Here is a 17,738-nt window from a genome sequence, read left to right on the forward strand (position 1 = left end):
TATACATTGAAAAAGGAACCACCCGTGGTCGAACTGGCGACCGCGCGGTCTGTTTCATCCTTTCAAATTGTGCGCTTGTGTGGGCTATGATGCAACACTTCCGGCGAGCGAGCTCGTGGCAGCCAGCTAAAGACACGACTACGACGTCACGAAACGCGTGTCCCACACGTCAGAGAAAACCAGCTGGAAGCTTTTTTTATATCTCCGCTTCCAGGTGAGATATCGACTAACAGACAACGGGACCGTATAGCTTACAGTAACAGATAGGTCATGTCGAAATTTCATGTTAATGACTATTTTATTTAAGGAGATATCGCCACGTCAAGTTATCAAGTAATTTCAATGACGTATATGCTCAGGGTCAAGCCCGGGTATATAAGACGAGCGAGAGGACAGTATAGACAGAGGTGACACACGTGACACACGTGACCGGCGACACACAGTTGTGGTTGGAGACACCATTACGAGTAGGACCAACACAGGACCACTTCACTTTTTTGTCTGGCCGGGTGCCGCCTCATCTCTAACTTGCACCTCGCCAGCGCCAACAAGCACATTGGCCTAACACCACGAAGGAAGTCGGCCTTCCCATCATGCACACCTGCATCGCCCGTGATATCCCTCCCTCTATCTCCGAATATGACCTGGAAAAGGAACTCCGCCTACTCGGCGTCCATAGTGTTTCAAATCTTCTCGCCGGCCTTGAAATTTCCTCGGATGTTCTGTTTTATATCCCTAATGCAGATGACTTCCGGTACATCATTGATAACGGAGTGGTTATCCATCGCATCCTCTATCGTACCGACTCTACGCCTCCGAATATTCTGGCTCGGCTCCTGGACAATACACCAGCTCGGCCTTGAGCAGACACGCCACCGCGGGAAACATCGCCACACCAGACTTCGTCTTCTCTTTACACCGCATCAGTAACTACTACCACCACCTCCACCTCCACCACCCTCACTTCGTCTGTTCCCATCTCTTCTTCCGTTACCGGGCGAGTTGGCCGTGCGCGTAGAGGCGCGCGGCTGTGAGCTTGCATCCGGGAGATAGTAGGTTCGAATCCCACTATCGGCAGCCCTGAAGATGGTTTTCCGTGGTTTCCCATTTTCACACCAGGCAAATGCTGGGGCTGTACCTTAATTAAGGCCACGGCCGCTTCCTTCCAACTCCTAGGCCTTTCCCATCCCATCGTCGCCATAAGACCTATCTGTGTCGGTGCGACGTAAAGCCCCTAGCAAAAAAAAAATCTTCTTCCGTTCCCATCACCACAACATCCATGTCTCATCCTTCCCCACGTATGATTTCTTCTCTCCCCGTCCGTCCCATCCCTGAACAACCTAGCTCCTAGCCCACACCCTTTCTACCTCCTGGAGAGGAAACTACCACAGCTCCAGTTGATACAGCAGGTCCACCATCGTCCCCAGTACCTCCCGACAGCACCACCACCTTCAGCTGCGTGGCCCGCGGAGTGGACCCGAGTATTCCATCGGAAGACATCGCCCAAGAACTTCGCCGTACAGGACTACCGGTCCGCAGGGCGTCCAGGATCTTCAATGTCAATGACCCTACCTTTTTGGTTCGACTTCATCTTCCAACCTCCGCCGACACCGAGCGCCTCGTTGAACATGGACTGCGCCTATATGGCCGCCATCATCGTGTAGAATATTCCCGCTCTCCCCCTCAATCTCCGAACCGACCTCCCACATCTCGACGACGTACCCGGCCAGCCCCTCGTCCCCCGCCTCGCCCACATACCCGTTTTTCTCCACACCCTTCCGGTTACCTTTCATCCCCACTGCCTAACTTTGACCTCCTCCGTCTTCTCCTCACATCGCTCGTGAGTATCTCCTCCTTATTCCACCTCCTGGCACTCCACATTTTCCGTCACACCCTCGTGTAACACATAGCTTTTTCTTTCACATCCTGGCACTCCACATTTCCCCTCACACCTTAGTTTAAAACTTCTCCCTTATACAAGAATGTACCCTAACCGATGAAATAAATAAAGCAGTTGTCCCCTACTTAGGCATAGACACACTTCCTCTCCCATCTCCTACTTCTTCACATCCTTTACCCACCCCCTTCTCCATCACCTCTACCCCACCCGCCCGCATCTCCTGGCCAGAGAGAGGGCGTAACCCTCTAGGTGGCCCGCCCCACCCCTTCAAGGTGGGGAATGAAAACATTGGGGGAAAAACAGCATAGGCACACACGAGGGAACACACCTCTATATATTCCAAGTGGAACAGCCCTGTTCATCGTAGCTACTCCCCTTACTCCCGCATTATTTCTCGGCCGGGTGGCTCAGCATCTGTAATTAAGCTACTTCGCCGACTTCAAGAAAGCACATTGGCTGACACCTCGTTGGAAGTTAGCTACCCCACCATCATGTATTCCTGTGTCATACGAGACGTCGACATCTCGTACTCCGCCCAAACAATTCTAGAAGAACTTCACCTAGAAAGCGTCACAGTACACCAAGTATCCCGGATTACACGAGGCTCCGTACCGACACCTTTCGTTCGACTATATTTACCCACTGGAGGCGACGTCCAGTACCTCATCGCCAAAGGTACGCGTATCTTCTGACAGATCCATCAAGTGGAACCAAGTCGTCGCCATACACCATCGTCGTCACCTGCCGACACATCTGCAACAGCTGTACCACCACTGTGGCCAGCGCAGTCCTAGTCTTCATCATCCCTCCCCCTATCCCTGCTACAACCATCACTATTACAACCACCATAACCACCACATAGGCGTATATCCCTTTCCAAGTTCCTGTTACTAGCATAGTCATGTCTCATCCTTCCCCTATCATGACGTAATTCCTTCCTGCCTTGGACCATCCTCAACAGCAGAATATAACTCTCCAACGGCCTGAAGAATCTACTACCACGCTATCAGTCACTGAAGCTTCCGCCGACACCGTACACCTCAATCACCGACAGACCCTGCCACCAGTTTCAGCTGTGTCATTCGTGGTGTCGCTCCCAACATCTCTGCAGATGACATCTTTCGAGGACTCCGCGTGGAAGGCTTTCCCGTCCGCCGAGCTTTCCGAATCTACAACGCACATGAGCCGACATACCTCGTACGCATCCATCTCCCGCATCAAGAAGACGTCGATCACCTTATTGCCCACGAAGCACGCTTCTATGGCCACCGATATAATGTTGAATCTTCTCGCTCCCCACCCCAACCCCTTGACCCGTTCACCTACCCGTCGCAGCCCCCGGCCGGATCAACCTCCATACCAGCCTAGTCATAATATCAGTTTTCATCCTCCCCCACATGGTTTCTTTCCTCCACCACCACACACATCTGATCTTTTATGATTCCTTCTAAATTCCCTCGTACATTACGCTTCAACATTTCACATCCTTGCCCTTCACCTAGCTCGCAACACTCCCGCCTAAATCTCCGAATTCTTCTCCCTCATTAAAATCATCACTTGCTTTCATTTCCCCACCCAAGAGGCCTCCACGGTACACCTCACAGAATTTACTCACTTCGTCCTTCCATCATATTCTTCCCATGACACCATCCTTCTTCACACAACTCTGGCTCGAGAGATGGCGTCACCGTTTAAGGGGTCCACCTCGCCCGTCGGGCGAGGAATTAAATACGAAAAAACAGTATAGGCAGACCTCACACGCTCTGGTTGACACACATCGACCTCTCTCAAGCAGACAGCAACTCTTCGTCGTAGAATCTCCAAATATTTTTGCTCGACCGGGTGGCTTCCATCTTTACTTCGCTACCTCACCCACCCCAATTAAGCATATCGGTTGACACCAAGTTGGAAGTCAGCCTCCCCGGCACCATGTTTACCTTATCATTTCCGATGTTGATTCCACCATATCTGAAGACAACATCTACAGCAACCTCCGCTCCACCGGCGTTCCAGTTCACGATACCTACCGGCTGTTAGACGGCTCCAATTCTTCACCATAATCGCAGATTCTTCTGTATCTACTAGCCGACATGAAGTGCCTCCTCGACAGCGGAGTAAATATTCACCAACACTACTACTTAGGGGATCCAACTCCTCAATGTATAATAGATCAGGTCGCCGCAGACCCAAGTAACCAGCCAGTCGCAACCGCATCTCAACCCAGGACATCGCAACAGCAGTCATCGTCTCCTTTATTCAATCACCCCACAAATACCACTACCACCTCCACGACCACTACGACATCAACTCATTCTCCTTCCTATGTTCCCGTCACTTTTGTTACGACATGCCATCCTTCGCCCATAATGACCTCAACCCTCCCTATTTCTTCAATCCCCGTGCAACCTCTCCCCCAGCAACTCCCTGACAACACCTTGGACTCACACGCAGCAACGCCGCCATTGCCACCAACATCTTCGCAAGACGACGCCGCAGCAGCCGCCGCAACATTCTCATCGCAAACGCAGCCACCACCATCTTTCCACGCAATGTCTAGCTGTGTCATTCGTGGCATAGACCGTACCCTCTCTGAACGGGACATCCTCCGGGAACTTCAAGCCGCAGGCGCCTCCGCCCGTCGTGTGTTCAGGATTCGGAACGGGAACAGCCCTACCTATATAGTGCAACTACATCTTCCAACTGCAGATGACGTACAACACCTTCATACCACCGGCGCCAATATCTACCAGCATCGCTACAAAGTGCAGCCTTCTCGTTCCCCACCCCAACCAATTCGTCATCCCTCCACACATACACATCGTCGACCTCGGACAGTCCCCCCTCCTTTTCAACCTCGTCCACCCGTTTGTCCACCCCTTCCCCAACTAACTTCTTCCCCAACCCTGTTCGACGCTAGATATCTTTCGACTCCTCACCACTTCCCTTTGTAATCTCACAGCCACCCTCAACCTTCTAACCTTTCATCTACACCCTGGAACTCTCATCTAACCATTCCTCTTCGCACACATCTATCATTTCTCACTTCGTCTACCCACCTTCCTTCTCCATCACATCGCCTCGACCTGCTCGCATCTCTTGGCTAGAGAGAGTGCGTAACCCTTTAGGTGGCCCGCCCCACGTCTTCATGGTCGGGAATGAAAACTTGGGGAAAACAGTATAAGCCATCACATCCTTCGTCGACTGCAGTGACAGTTTATACCACTGCATAAGTCTTCACGTCCGTCGACATCAGCACACCAAACTTTAACACGGCGATTTATAATCGCTTAAAACGTGTATAGACAGGTGGACTGAGTGGTACTCGAATTGAGGTTTCACCTCAGTACTGGTATTCTTCCTTCAGGGAGACTTATTTCCTGCTCCCCAATCACCAAGAGGACAGTCTACGTTTCTGCCTTCTCCACCGATTATTGCAGAGCAGCGAACTGGATCGTCATGTATCGTTACACCGTCACCACCACCAGCTACATCGACGACTTCTGTTGCGTTAGCCGCCCTCGACTCCGCCACCGTAGCCTACCATGCTGCCATCATGTCCTCCTTCGCTGATCCCAACTAGCAGGCGAGATTTCTACCATAAGTTCCATCTCCAACGTGGGACACCAACAGCCCTCAGTATAAAAGGTCCGCCCCAACCACCCCTCCAGAAGATGCACAACCAACCCGACGCTTGGCGGTCAACATGCCAGATACTCGTCAGGACAATCTAGATCAATTTCCAAGTATTCCTACGGAAACTGCACCTAAACCTCCTGTTCCTTCCACCAGCGACCCCCTTCCAATCTCAGGAGCTCGCCGTCCTCTCAACAATTCACGCTCTCCTCAGACCCCACCTACTGGTACCCACGTCTATCTCCTTGAAAATCCAACTCAGCAATTCCGATCTCCACGCAACATCCTTTTCACCTTCCTTAAGTTTAATATGCGCCGTGAAGAGATTGCAGACATACGGCCAACCACCAATGGTGTTATCATCAAATTGAATGGAGACCTCGCCACCCAAAAACTCACTCTGCCCATTGGAGCAGGTCAACTTGGTTCCACCACTCCCTTCAAACTTCTGTCACAACCAGCGCTCAAGTCACCACCTCCGGCTCCCAGACATAGCCTCTTCAGCTGTGTGGTTCGTGGTGTAGATCCAACTATCACCCAGGAGGAAATCGTCACCGAATTGAACTTCGAAGGTATTTCAGCTCGTAAAGTCTACCGAATCCGGAATGCAACAGGCCCAACACTGCCTACCACCGCAGATCTCGACAGGGTGCTGGCTTCGGGTGTGTCCATCTACCGACGCCACTACAAAGTTGAATCTTCACGTGCACCGCCACCGCAATCTACTCGCTGCGAAAGATGTCTTATATACAACTCACACACGACTAACAAGTGTCGAGCTCCGAACAATAAGTGCGGGCATTGTTCACAAGCACATCCAACGAACACGTGACCTGACACTGCGCAACCTCCTGTCTGCAATTCCTGTGGAGAAGCATATCCGACCTACGCCCGCAGATGTAAAGGTCGTCCTGCCCCTCCTCCTGATAACCCCGAACTCGTCGCACCTATCCGCACAGGCGATCCACCAGTCCCAGTCGCTCTCTTTTCCCATCTCCTGCCGTCGAGAATTTAATTCGATTCGTCACCATAGCCCTCTACATTATTCAGCCGCACCACCGTCTTCTCATCCTGACACACCTACAAGCTGCTGTAAATCGAACCCTCAATGTCCAGCCTTAAATCTTCACATCGTTCTACCAATTTTCTTCATTCTTCGCGCCACTCACTTCTCTTCACTTCTCCTGGCCAGAGAGAGATCGTATCTCTCTGGAGCCCGCCCCGCCCTTTGGGCGGCGAATGGAAACTTAAAAAGGTAGTATAAGGACAGTACAACACAATACAGCATAGTAGAGATCTGCTGTCCGAGGTTGTCCGGCCGTAAGGTTCAACTTTGTGCGCGAGTGTAGAGTCCGAACGTCGAACTAAGTACCCGCGAGTTACAGCCGAGAACTCTAACTCTGATAGCGGTATAAATCTTGCATTCTAAGTTTTTTCCAAATACTTAAACATTTCGTGTGATTTATAATATACAAGTGTTAGACATCGGACATGTTAATACCTGTGTGATAGAACAGTTGATTAACTTATAAATTAACACGACGAGTCTACGTGTTAACTTCTACTAGTAAATGAACCAGTTAGGACTCTATTTGTGGAAACTACATGCCTAATACTTCATGGTTAGAAGTAAAGACAGTGCCATTAACTATTAAATATTTCGTGGTGATAGAGTGGTAGTAGACTGTTTCTCAGCGCATCGAGAACAGACTGAATCCTACACTAAGATCATGTGTGAACTTGAATGCATAGACTTTATTTAAATTTCCTTGAGCTGCATTAACCCGACAGTCAGAACTTAGTGATGTCAGGGTACTGTGAAGGTGTAATTATCTTAGCCTAGACTTTGTTTAAAACCTATTTAATTGCATTAAACTGGCAAGTGAAACTTAGTAAATTCAGTGTCTCATGACAAGTCAATCACCTTATTAGTGGACTTGGTGCAAATTACTGCGCGTAATAGACGTCCTACTTGGAACGAACAGTGCAACTTGAAGTGGTGTGTGTAAACCAATGCCCCGTGCATACTCCGATCGCCCGTATTGCCATGTGAACTCCCACCAATGGAGGCGTGGAAACTCGAAGGGATACGTGGTAATGGTGTTTCTGATCTATGGTGGACGTGGTAACTTCGAGGGACATGGTGATGGTGTTCCGGTCTATGGTGGACGTGGTAACTTCGAGGGACGTGGTGATGGTGTTCCTGTGATGGTATTCCTGATCCATGGTAGACATGGTACTACTATCTGTACGGAGCCAGTTCTTCAATAAGGTGATATGCTTCTGTGTCATTAAAGAATAGTGTGAACTGTGTGTCTTATCAAGTAACTTTCAATTCAGCAAGTCACTTGTAAACTTTCCAGCAACTTTAATTCTCATTCAAGATAATTTCGAAGTCATACATTCCAATTTTTCAAATGACCTGCTATTTCTTAAAGCCAGTGTAATATTAAGTCATACCGACGAACTTGCTAAGGAGTGGAAAATTTTAAACTCAGCCATTTTGTTAACATTGTGACGTACCCAGTCTTGTCCACAGATGTGTGACAAAATTTGTGACGTGGCGGGTCACCTTAATTTTCATATGAATAAATGATATCTCATTGTTTCTAAGTAAACAATATCGTATGGGCGCCAGCCTTCAAGCATATGGCTTGAAAACGATCGCTGATAATTAATTATGATAATAATAATAACAATACGTAATGGGACTCTAAAACCTCCCAGGGGCGGGGTGATGGAACACTAAACAGTAAGTACACTAACTTGGAAGTTAAGGATCATTAATAGGAATTTCCGAAAATACAAATTAAAACAATTATTTATTAGGATTAAAAACGTGACGTAACGGCGTATTAACGGAACCTGAACGCACGGAAACAAAAGAAAAATTGAATGAAATAAACTCTAAGAACATTCATTGTAACGCGGAGACTTGCAATAATTTATGCCATTAGCTCACCATTTGTAGACTCTGTTATCTGGATACGATCTATGTAGCCGCTGATATTTGATAGACCTCTCGTACAGGCGTCGTCATCTCTAGTTGTGGGTTCCAGTCCTGCTTCTGCTTCGTGCATTGTACACTAGCTTTACTACGACTTTTCCTGACTTTAAGACTTCCTAGAGTACTCCTTACATAAAGCCGTAATGAGTCCTAATTTTAATAGCAAAACCACAATGGGTTATGTTCATGCATTCTTCCGTATTACGGAACAGTAGCGTAACTCATTTCATAACAAAATCTCTCCTGCCCTATACCAGTCAAAACCGGTCTCCCGTTGACTTTAACTCTCGTCATTGAGATAACAGGTCTCAATGAGAATATTTTTTTAATAGTACACTACTCAGATGCGACGTGAACTAAGTTAAGATCTTCTCCGATGTCAAGACGTACAGCCCTCCTCCGATCATTGATTAGAATTGTAGAGTCGTCCTTCTAAGTAGTTGTAAGTAAGACTAAGAATGTCCTCTCCAGCTCTTGTCGTCGAAGTATATAGATTGCAAAGTCTCCCTCCATCAACCATATCACATGGTCCAGTAAGATTTTATATTTTATCCCTTCTCCTGTCCATTGCTGTGAATCCATCATATTGCTTCATTACGTCCATTCGCATAGGCTGAACTTTCCCGCAGAATTAAAGCGTCAGGTAGCGAACTTCGAAAAGTAGGCGTTAACATGGCTTTAACTGTCTCCTCAGAGTATGGAAGGGGTACGGTCTCTCGTAATCTTGGTGACGTACATTTCCTGGTAATGGGCTGAAATTAGCCTGCTGACTCCGGTCACATGACCTCGGCTATCGGAAAATTTGCTGCAAGCTATTAATACGAATGATGTTGAAACAGTTTACACAATAAGTCGTCCATTCAGAATACGTTATAGCCTCGATACAAAGAAATGAAATGATGATGTGAAATGGATGATTAAAACCTTATATATACATAATATTTTTAAAATGACCTACCAGTGATTAAATATATACATCTTTTCAATTAATTACACAGTTCAATAATTTATTACATACTGTGATGTTCCAAACATCACAACATTTCTACGAATTAGATCTTTGTTTATCTCCATATTATGTTAGTTAGCTAACTGAAGAATGAACTTTAGCTCGAAATTTGATAGGCATATCAAGATTGAACTTGATTTGCTCTTACCAATTAATCATTTCAGATATGAAATCTAATTAATTTCGTTAGTTCCATTTTCAAGAATGATCTTTCTTTTTCAAGGTGAACTTAATTATTGTCATTGTTTATGAACTTCAAGACTGAACATTATTCATTTAAAATAACTAATTATTTCAAGGTGATCTTAATTAATATTGTCATTTATAAACTTCAAAAATGAACTTCTTTATCCAAGTTAATTATATCGAAAGGAGATTGTATTACTTTCATTGGTGAACTTCATTCTAAATATTTGTCGCTAATAAGACTGACACAATCTATTATCAGTTTATTGAGTATTAAGTGTGGATGAGAATCCAATTTGACAAATATTCAAGAAAATGATAGGCCATTCGTCTACTTTGATTTTAATAAAGTTTGTGTGGCCAGCATATGCAATCTTTTACTCCATCTCTGTACAATCTCCTAACATAAGACCGCACACGCTCTGCGCAACCCTCATGGTCAATTACGCGCGTCAATGAGTGCGTGTCAGTTACTGGTGCAATATAGTATATCTTTCTCACACAGGGTGTTTCCAAACTTTTATCTAAGAAATAATTTTGATTGATCAACTGTCAACTTGGGTACAAGTACATAAAAAAACTAATTACACTAGAGCAGTCATACTTTAACATGTGCCTGAACATATCCTAACTGACGTAATGAGCGTTGTTTCTTGTATTTTAGACCATTTTAGAATACGGTCATTTACATAAATTATTTTGTTAAAAATGCACAATATAATTTTGTTCTCAACTGAAATGAAAATGAAATGAAAATCCACAACCTGTTCCAGTCATTCGACCGAGTCAGGAAGCCCCCAACTAGCGGCGTGGATAGGAATTTTGCCGGCTGCCGAGGCCTGTCGCACTCCTCTGGGGCAATACTTAATGACTGACGGATGAAATGAAATGATATTGAAGAGTGTTGCTGGAATGAAAGACGACAGGGAAAACCGGGGTACCCGGAGATAAACCTGCCCCGCCTCCGCTTTGTCCAGCACAAATCTCAACTGGAGTGACCGGGGTTCGAACCACGGAACACAGTGGTGAGGGGGCCGCCTGAGCAACGGAGGATCTCTTTACCTCACTATTATCAAGAAAATCAGATATCTTCATCTCTCACTTTAAAGGGTGTATTCAACTATTATCCTACAGAAAATTCCAGTCTGATAGCTTAACACTAAGTCAAGAGGCCATACTTTTTTCTTTCTTTTCTTTCTTTCTTTCTTTCTTTCTTTCTTTCTTTCTTTCTTTCTTGAATTGTTTACCCTCCAGGGTTAGTTTCTCCCTCGGACTCAGCGGGGATCCCATCTCTACCGTTTCAAAGGCACTATCCTGGAACGTGAGACCTTGGGTCCGGGGATACATCTGGGAAGGAGGACCAATACCTCGTCGAGGCGGCCTCATCGGCCATGCTGAGCAGGAGCCTTGTGAGAGGTTGGGGAGATTGGAAAGGTTAGACGAGGAAGAGGAAAGGAAGCAGCCGTGGCCTTAAAGAGAAGTAGGAAACCATGGAAAACCACTTCGAGGATGGCTGAGGTGGTAATCGAACCCCCTCTACTCAGTTGACCTCTCGAGGCTGAGTGGACCCCGTTCCAGCCCTCGTACCACTTTTCAAATTTCATGGCAAAACCGGGAATCGATCCCCGGGCCTTCCTGTTTATTTAAACTTGCTTATTTTTTTTTATCTTTCTCTCTCTGTTAACCAGTGGTCATCAACGCGTCTGCTTAGCGTATAAAAATTGGATGGGCTTCTTTCAAGAAAGTAGCATAAGGCGAGATGGGTTGGCGCAATGTAGGCCTAATACCTCGTATGATTAGAGACTCGACCTTGTAGTTAAGGAAGGAGTTGGGGTGAGATAAGTAACTTTACAATCACGTTGCTATGATAAAAGCATGTAATAGGCTGTGTAGGAGTTTGACACTGCAAAAGGCAGGGTTCTTACACATAGACTAACATTACAACCTAAAATCACCGTTCATATATGGGCCAGACATTTTGCCCGGAAGTATACACGAAGACATGAGTATTAAAATAAACTCAAACATTCGGTACCCAAGCCACAGGAATTAAGCGAACATGGCTACATTTCCCAACCCGTCTAGGAATCGAAACCGATATCTTCTGAACCTAAAGTCTCTACTCCGACCATTCATTCAACGAGCTGGTCAAATATTATAAACATCTATGGAATGCCGTATGCTATTTAAAATATATATATATTTGTTCGTGGCGTCGACCTCTAGAGATCTTTTGCCACTACTTGCACCAGATGATATGAACCTGCGTGTAATCTGAATTGCGGAAGTACAGAGTGTTGAATGTGAGGAAAGGAACGTTAAGGACGACACAAACACCCAGTCCCCAGGCCAGTGATATTAATAATTTACAACTAAACTCCCCTGACCCAGCCGGGAATTGAACCCGGGGCCACCGGGTGCCAGGCGAACGCGTTGCCCACGACACCGCGGGGCCGGACTGCCGCATGCTATAGTATAGCAGAAGAAATGCAATAATAAGCCTATAAACGCATAACATTGAAGAAACGTTATCAAATGTAATTACATACAAATACAAATACTTGAGGTGTATTGCACATTGCAAAATGCTCTAATGAAGGCAACTCACCTGGACTGTACGATGATGGTCACTATGGGAATTGTTATCTCTCAGAATAATGGCATTTTTATGCTTGTTTGAGCACATGATATTGTTGTTAATGCTACGAGCTTGTATTCGGAAGATAGTGCGTTCGAATCCCACCGTCGGTAGCTCTGAAGATGGCTTTCCGTAGTTTCCCATTTTCACACCAGGTAAATGGTGGGATGTACCTCAATTAATGCCATAGTCGCTACATTCCCAATCCTAGCTCTTTCCCATCCTTCCGTCGCCGAAAACCTCCGATGTGTTAATGCGATATTATTATTGTTATTATTATTATTATTATTATTATTATTATTATTATTATTATTATTCAAGAGTCTGTATTGTGGCGAAGTTAGGGCTCCTGGCCCTTTCTTACACTTAACCACTTCATATATATACATAATGAGTACCTAATTTACAATATTGTTTTTACACTTTTACAATTTAAGAATTGCGACAATTTACATGCCATTTTAATATATTATACTGGCAATATAAAAACTGGAAAGGCCTAACCTAAACGCATTAATTCTTTACAAATTTATTACAACTACATTCTGCAACACATTACAATAAACAACCATATTCACTCTCATTCATGCATCCCATTCACATTCAAGAAAGGCTGGAAGTGCTTGAACTTTCATTCTTTCTTTTTTCTTTCTTTCTTAATCCATTTACCCTCCAGGGTTGTTTTTTCTCAGATTCAGCGAGGGATCCTACCTCTACCGCCTCAAGGGCAGTCTCCTGGAGCATAAGACTTTGGATGGATGATACAACTGGGGAGGAGGACCAGTACCTCGCCGAGGCGGCCTCACCTACGTTGCTGAACAGGGGCCTTGTGGGGGGATGGGAAGATTGGAAGAGATAGACAAGGAAGAGGGTAGGACGCGGTCGGGGGCTTAAGTTAGGTACCATCCCGGCATTTGCCTGGAGGAGAAGTGGGAAACCACGGAAAACCATTTCGAGGACGGCTGAGGTGGGAATCGAACCCCCTCGACTCGGTTGACCTCCCGAGACTGGGTGGACCCTGTTCCAGCCCTCGTACAACTTTGGAAATTTCGTTTCAGAGCCAGGAAGCGAACCCGGGGCTCCGAGGGTGGCAGCTAATCGGAAGTGCTTAAACAAGTAGCAAAATACACTCCCGAATTGAAATGACTTTTCTCGGCTTTTTAAGAACACAACAATCAAAGTAACTCTGAAAGCATTTTTAAGACAATACCTTTCCTGCGTCGTGTATAAGTCCGGTGAGATGGAACCAGTCGTCATCAGGATGGTCTCGGCGGATACGTTCTGCTGTCTGGAAGGCGTGAACGATGTTGGGAACATCCGTGTCAGGGTCACTCTCGTCTACTAGCTCGTTCAGTTTCACCAGAACATCCATCATGGTGGCTTTCAAGTGGTCAAATTTGAGCCACTTCTCCATTCGTCCTGCAGCAAACATTTATAGTCAGTAAAATATATAGCTCTTAGATTTATATAGAGTACTCTCTGCGTCTGACGAGAACTCGCTGCAGCACGAGTAACAGATACTCATGTTTGTAGATAAGAGTATTATAGTTCAGTTGTTATGAGTTTCGACTTGACATTTGAGCGCTGCCTTTTGGCGGAGGCTAAGTGAATTAATAAACAGCCAACGCGACCGACTGGATCCCTCACTGCGCTTCTTATACCGTAATTGACAATCGCTTGTGAAGCTCACCATAAAACTGTAATTGAAAAGTTTCACCATAATGCCGCTGGAGCGCTGGCCTCCTAAGTCACTGACAGTAAGCTCTATTCCGCAAATGACCACATTTCCAGTTTCATTTATATTGTTTTACTCTTGTAAGTGTTGGTAATGTGTTCGCAATGAGGTGTTTGTTGGCTTGTTATAGAGAGTTAATAGTTATGCGCTAATTAGTTTAAAAAAATTTTATTGTGTAGTGTGGTGATTTGATTTTTAAATTGTTTACAAATATTGGAATATGTGATATTGTTGTGTGCCCTTTTGTACTTCGAACAGAAATTTTCTGCCAACTAGAACAAAATGTAATGAGTGGTTCAAAGTGATTTCTCGCCGTAACTTTTTTATTTTTTGTTGTGTAGTGTATTGATTTTGTTTTCCTTTAACTGTGTTTGGTAATGTTGTAACATATATTGCTGTGTTCCTTTCTGTACTTCGAACAGGAAAAAGAGCAAAGGGACACTTATCGTTTCACGAATTCCCTAGACCGGGACAAAACTAAGGAGTGGTTCAAAGCAATTTCTCGCGATAACTTTGTCCCTAATGCTAATTCTGCTTCTTCTGTTGTCTGTAGTCTTCATTTCATGAAATCACTGCAAAATTTTTGCATTTTTCAGAAATCATTTATTGCCTCCAACTACAACTAACAAGCTGACACGTTGAAATCTATGAAAAAATCATCTGATGAATTCTGATATAGTTGAGATTTACTTGAAAATTCATTTTCAAATGTCACTTTCACTGTAGAACGACTAGCATAAAGTGGAGATATGCCTGAAGGAGAAATGACATTACAAGCACAAGGATGGCTGAAACACCTCGTATGTTTGTATTATAGCTCGCAACAAACACCCTTGAAATAGCACTTTAACCTTAGTTTTCCGTTTCTATTTTCGGGTATTTATTACCCCTAAATTTTCTTTCACCGAATAATCCTTTAGGTGGAGTCATATTTGCCACATAACAGCAACACAACACATTTTTTCCAAGATAATCTGAACTTTAACACTGACAAGTAGGAACCATTATTCTCTCACTGAATTTTTATTGATAATTCTAGTACAAGGTATGAATGAAATTAAATCTGAAACTATATATTTTGAAATTAAAATGTAAACATGTTTGAGTCAAAATATTTATGTTATCCATACACCGAATATTTGAGTAGAAAAAATAAGACTTTTATGTTTTGACCACGCCCCCTTCCTGACAGCAGCACTTGAGGAATTTTAAAACTCTAATTGAACAATGACTTTTATTCTCAAGATTAACATCAGAAGAAATTTACTGAAAGTATTGTGGCAAGTTCTGCTATGCATCTAAATGCTATGGATAATAAAAGTAATTAGTATTAATCCTCACAGTTAAGGAACGTCAGTTGGACTAGTCCATCTCTCCGCAGTTTAATTCCACGACGTTATTTTGGCGAATATCAACGAAAGTAGTGTTTGAGATTGATCGTGTTAACAGTAGCAAGTAGTAAACTTGTGCAGCTATGTTCAGGCAGGTGAGTTGCATGTACCATTTTAACCACATACCAGCCCTCTTGCCATCCTTAAATTTCTGTCAGTACCGGGAATCGAACCCGGACCCTCGAGGACGGCAGCTAATAGTGCTAACCGTTACGTTACGGTGGCGGACATATTTTTTGCAAGTTGCTTTACGTCGCACGGACACAGATAGGTCTTATGGCGACGATGGGACAGGGAAGGGCTAGGAGTGGGAAGGAAACGGCCGTGGCCTTAATTAAGGTACAGCCCCAGCATTTACCTGGTGTGAAAATGAGAAACCACGGAAAACCATTTCCAGGGCTGCCGACAGTGGGGTTCGAACCTACTATCTCCCGAATACTGGACACTGGCCGCACTTAAGCGACTGCAGCTATCGAGCTCGGTGGCGGACATTTTAACAGTATTAACCAATGTAAAATTCTCCATACGTCTAAATTACGATAAATCGGCAATCAAATTCAATATATTTTCCATGGTGGATTAGGCATTTCTATCACAAAAACTTAGGTTGCCAGCGCCAAGTATCGAGCTACGAAACTACTCCCGTTTGTCAAGGCCGGTAAGGAGCTAGCTAGACCGAAACATCAAGTCGGCCGTGCAGCCAATCATAGGCAGCCGATCGCTCCGATAGAGCGCGTTACTCTCTAGTTCCGGTTACCAGTGTTGTCGATCTGTTGTTTACTATAACCACGACCGGGCGAGTTGGCCGTGCGCGTAGAGGCGCGCGGCTGTGAGCTTGCATCCGGGAGATAGTAGGTTCGAATCCCACTATCGGCAGCCCTGAAGATGGTTTTCCGTGGTTTCCCATTTTCACACCAGGCAAATGCTGGGGCTGTACCTTAATTAAGGCCACGGCCGCTTCCTTCCAACTCCTAGGCCTTTCCTATCCCATCGTCGCCATAAGACCTATCTGTGCCGGTGCGACGTAAAGCCCCTAGCAAAAAAAAAAAAAAACTATAACCACGTGCTATCAGCTGTATGTTATATTGAGCTCAGTTCTTTTAGCGGTCTTTGTCAGTTCACTCGATCATTCTTGACGAAGCACCGACAAAATAATGAGTTGATTGAGTGGTTGAGGGACCACAATATTGAAATATTCGCGATGGCATGAGGAAGGGGGATATCAAGCATCTTGTGAAACAAAACAAGCCCTAGTATCCGATTTATGTGGTGGATGAAATAGCCAGGAGGTATGGGCATACATTTGTTCGCATTCCACCATACCATTGTCATTTTAATGCCACAGAACTGATTTGGGCCAAGTGAAGAAATATTTAACTGCAAATAACCGACTCTTCACAGTTTCGGAAGTTGAAAGACTTCTTTGGGAACCCGTAGGCTGTATAAGTGCGGAAGACTGGAGCAAGACTGTGGGACACACTCCGAGATAAATTTTGTAAGAGGGTAAAGAATATGATGAAGACGTTATTATCTCGTTACGGTCAAGCGAGAGTGAAACCTCAGCGAACGATGACAATGCCGTTAGTGACTCAGAAATGAGTGATGTATTCCTTTTCTAGGTTTTTTCCTTCCTTAGGATAAATTGAATCGATTAGCAACGCGAGGTCTTCTAGATGGTGAGTAGAAATTTTATTTCATTTTCTCGAGTTTTATCTGTTCAAGCATTGATCAATTTTTATCTTACAGCCTTGTCCAAATATGCGATGTGCTATTGTTAATCTTATGTGAGGTATGCATGTTGCTACAAAGAATAATTGATTCTGGACTTATAAATTCGAGTGTATACATTTGCGTTCGTGTTGTGTGTCATGATTCAGCTGTTTGTACTCGTAACAATTTGGCACCGGTTAACTGTCAAGTCGAAACTCATAGAAACGAAACTGTAGGCATGACAGACAAAGCAAGCTCTCTCAATCAAAGCATATTCCTCATCAAACTGTTCATTATGAAGTATATACGAAATTAACTGTGTAACTAAGGCACAATTTCTCTGCCACTTTGAAACTTCTCGACAGCACCTGAATTCACAAGAGTCTCCGCAGATGGAACAGATGTTTATTGTCATGGCTTGAGATTTGAGATGGGCGCACGCACAGCGGCCGTGCTTACCCCTCGCCAGGGGCGGTGCGTCATTAAGGGCTAAAGGGGCTTAGCCCCACCAGAGTTTTGGACATAAAGT

General features: G+C 44.8%; 1 protein-coding gene across 1 annotated transcript in view; it reads right to left on the reverse strand.

Moving 5' to 3' along the window:
* The window catches only part of LOC136866526 (inositol oxygenase), a 69,724-nt gene that overhangs the window by 23,268 nt on the left and 28,718 nt on the right, over positions 1–17,738 (reverse strand). Inside the window, exon 3 of the mRNA XM_067143574.2 lies at positions 13,584–13,792. Coding sequence (XP_066999675.2) covers positions 13,584–13,792 — 209 coding nt within the window. The remainder of the gene's footprint in view (positions 1–13,583; positions 13,793–17,738) is intronic.

This window comes from Anabrus simplex, chromosome 3 (genome assembly GCF_040414725.1).
Source record: "Anabrus simplex isolate iqAnaSimp1 chromosome 3, ASM4041472v1, whole genome shotgun sequence".
NCBI lineage: Eukaryota > Metazoa > Arthropoda > Insecta > Orthoptera > Tettigoniidae > Anabrus > Anabrus simplex.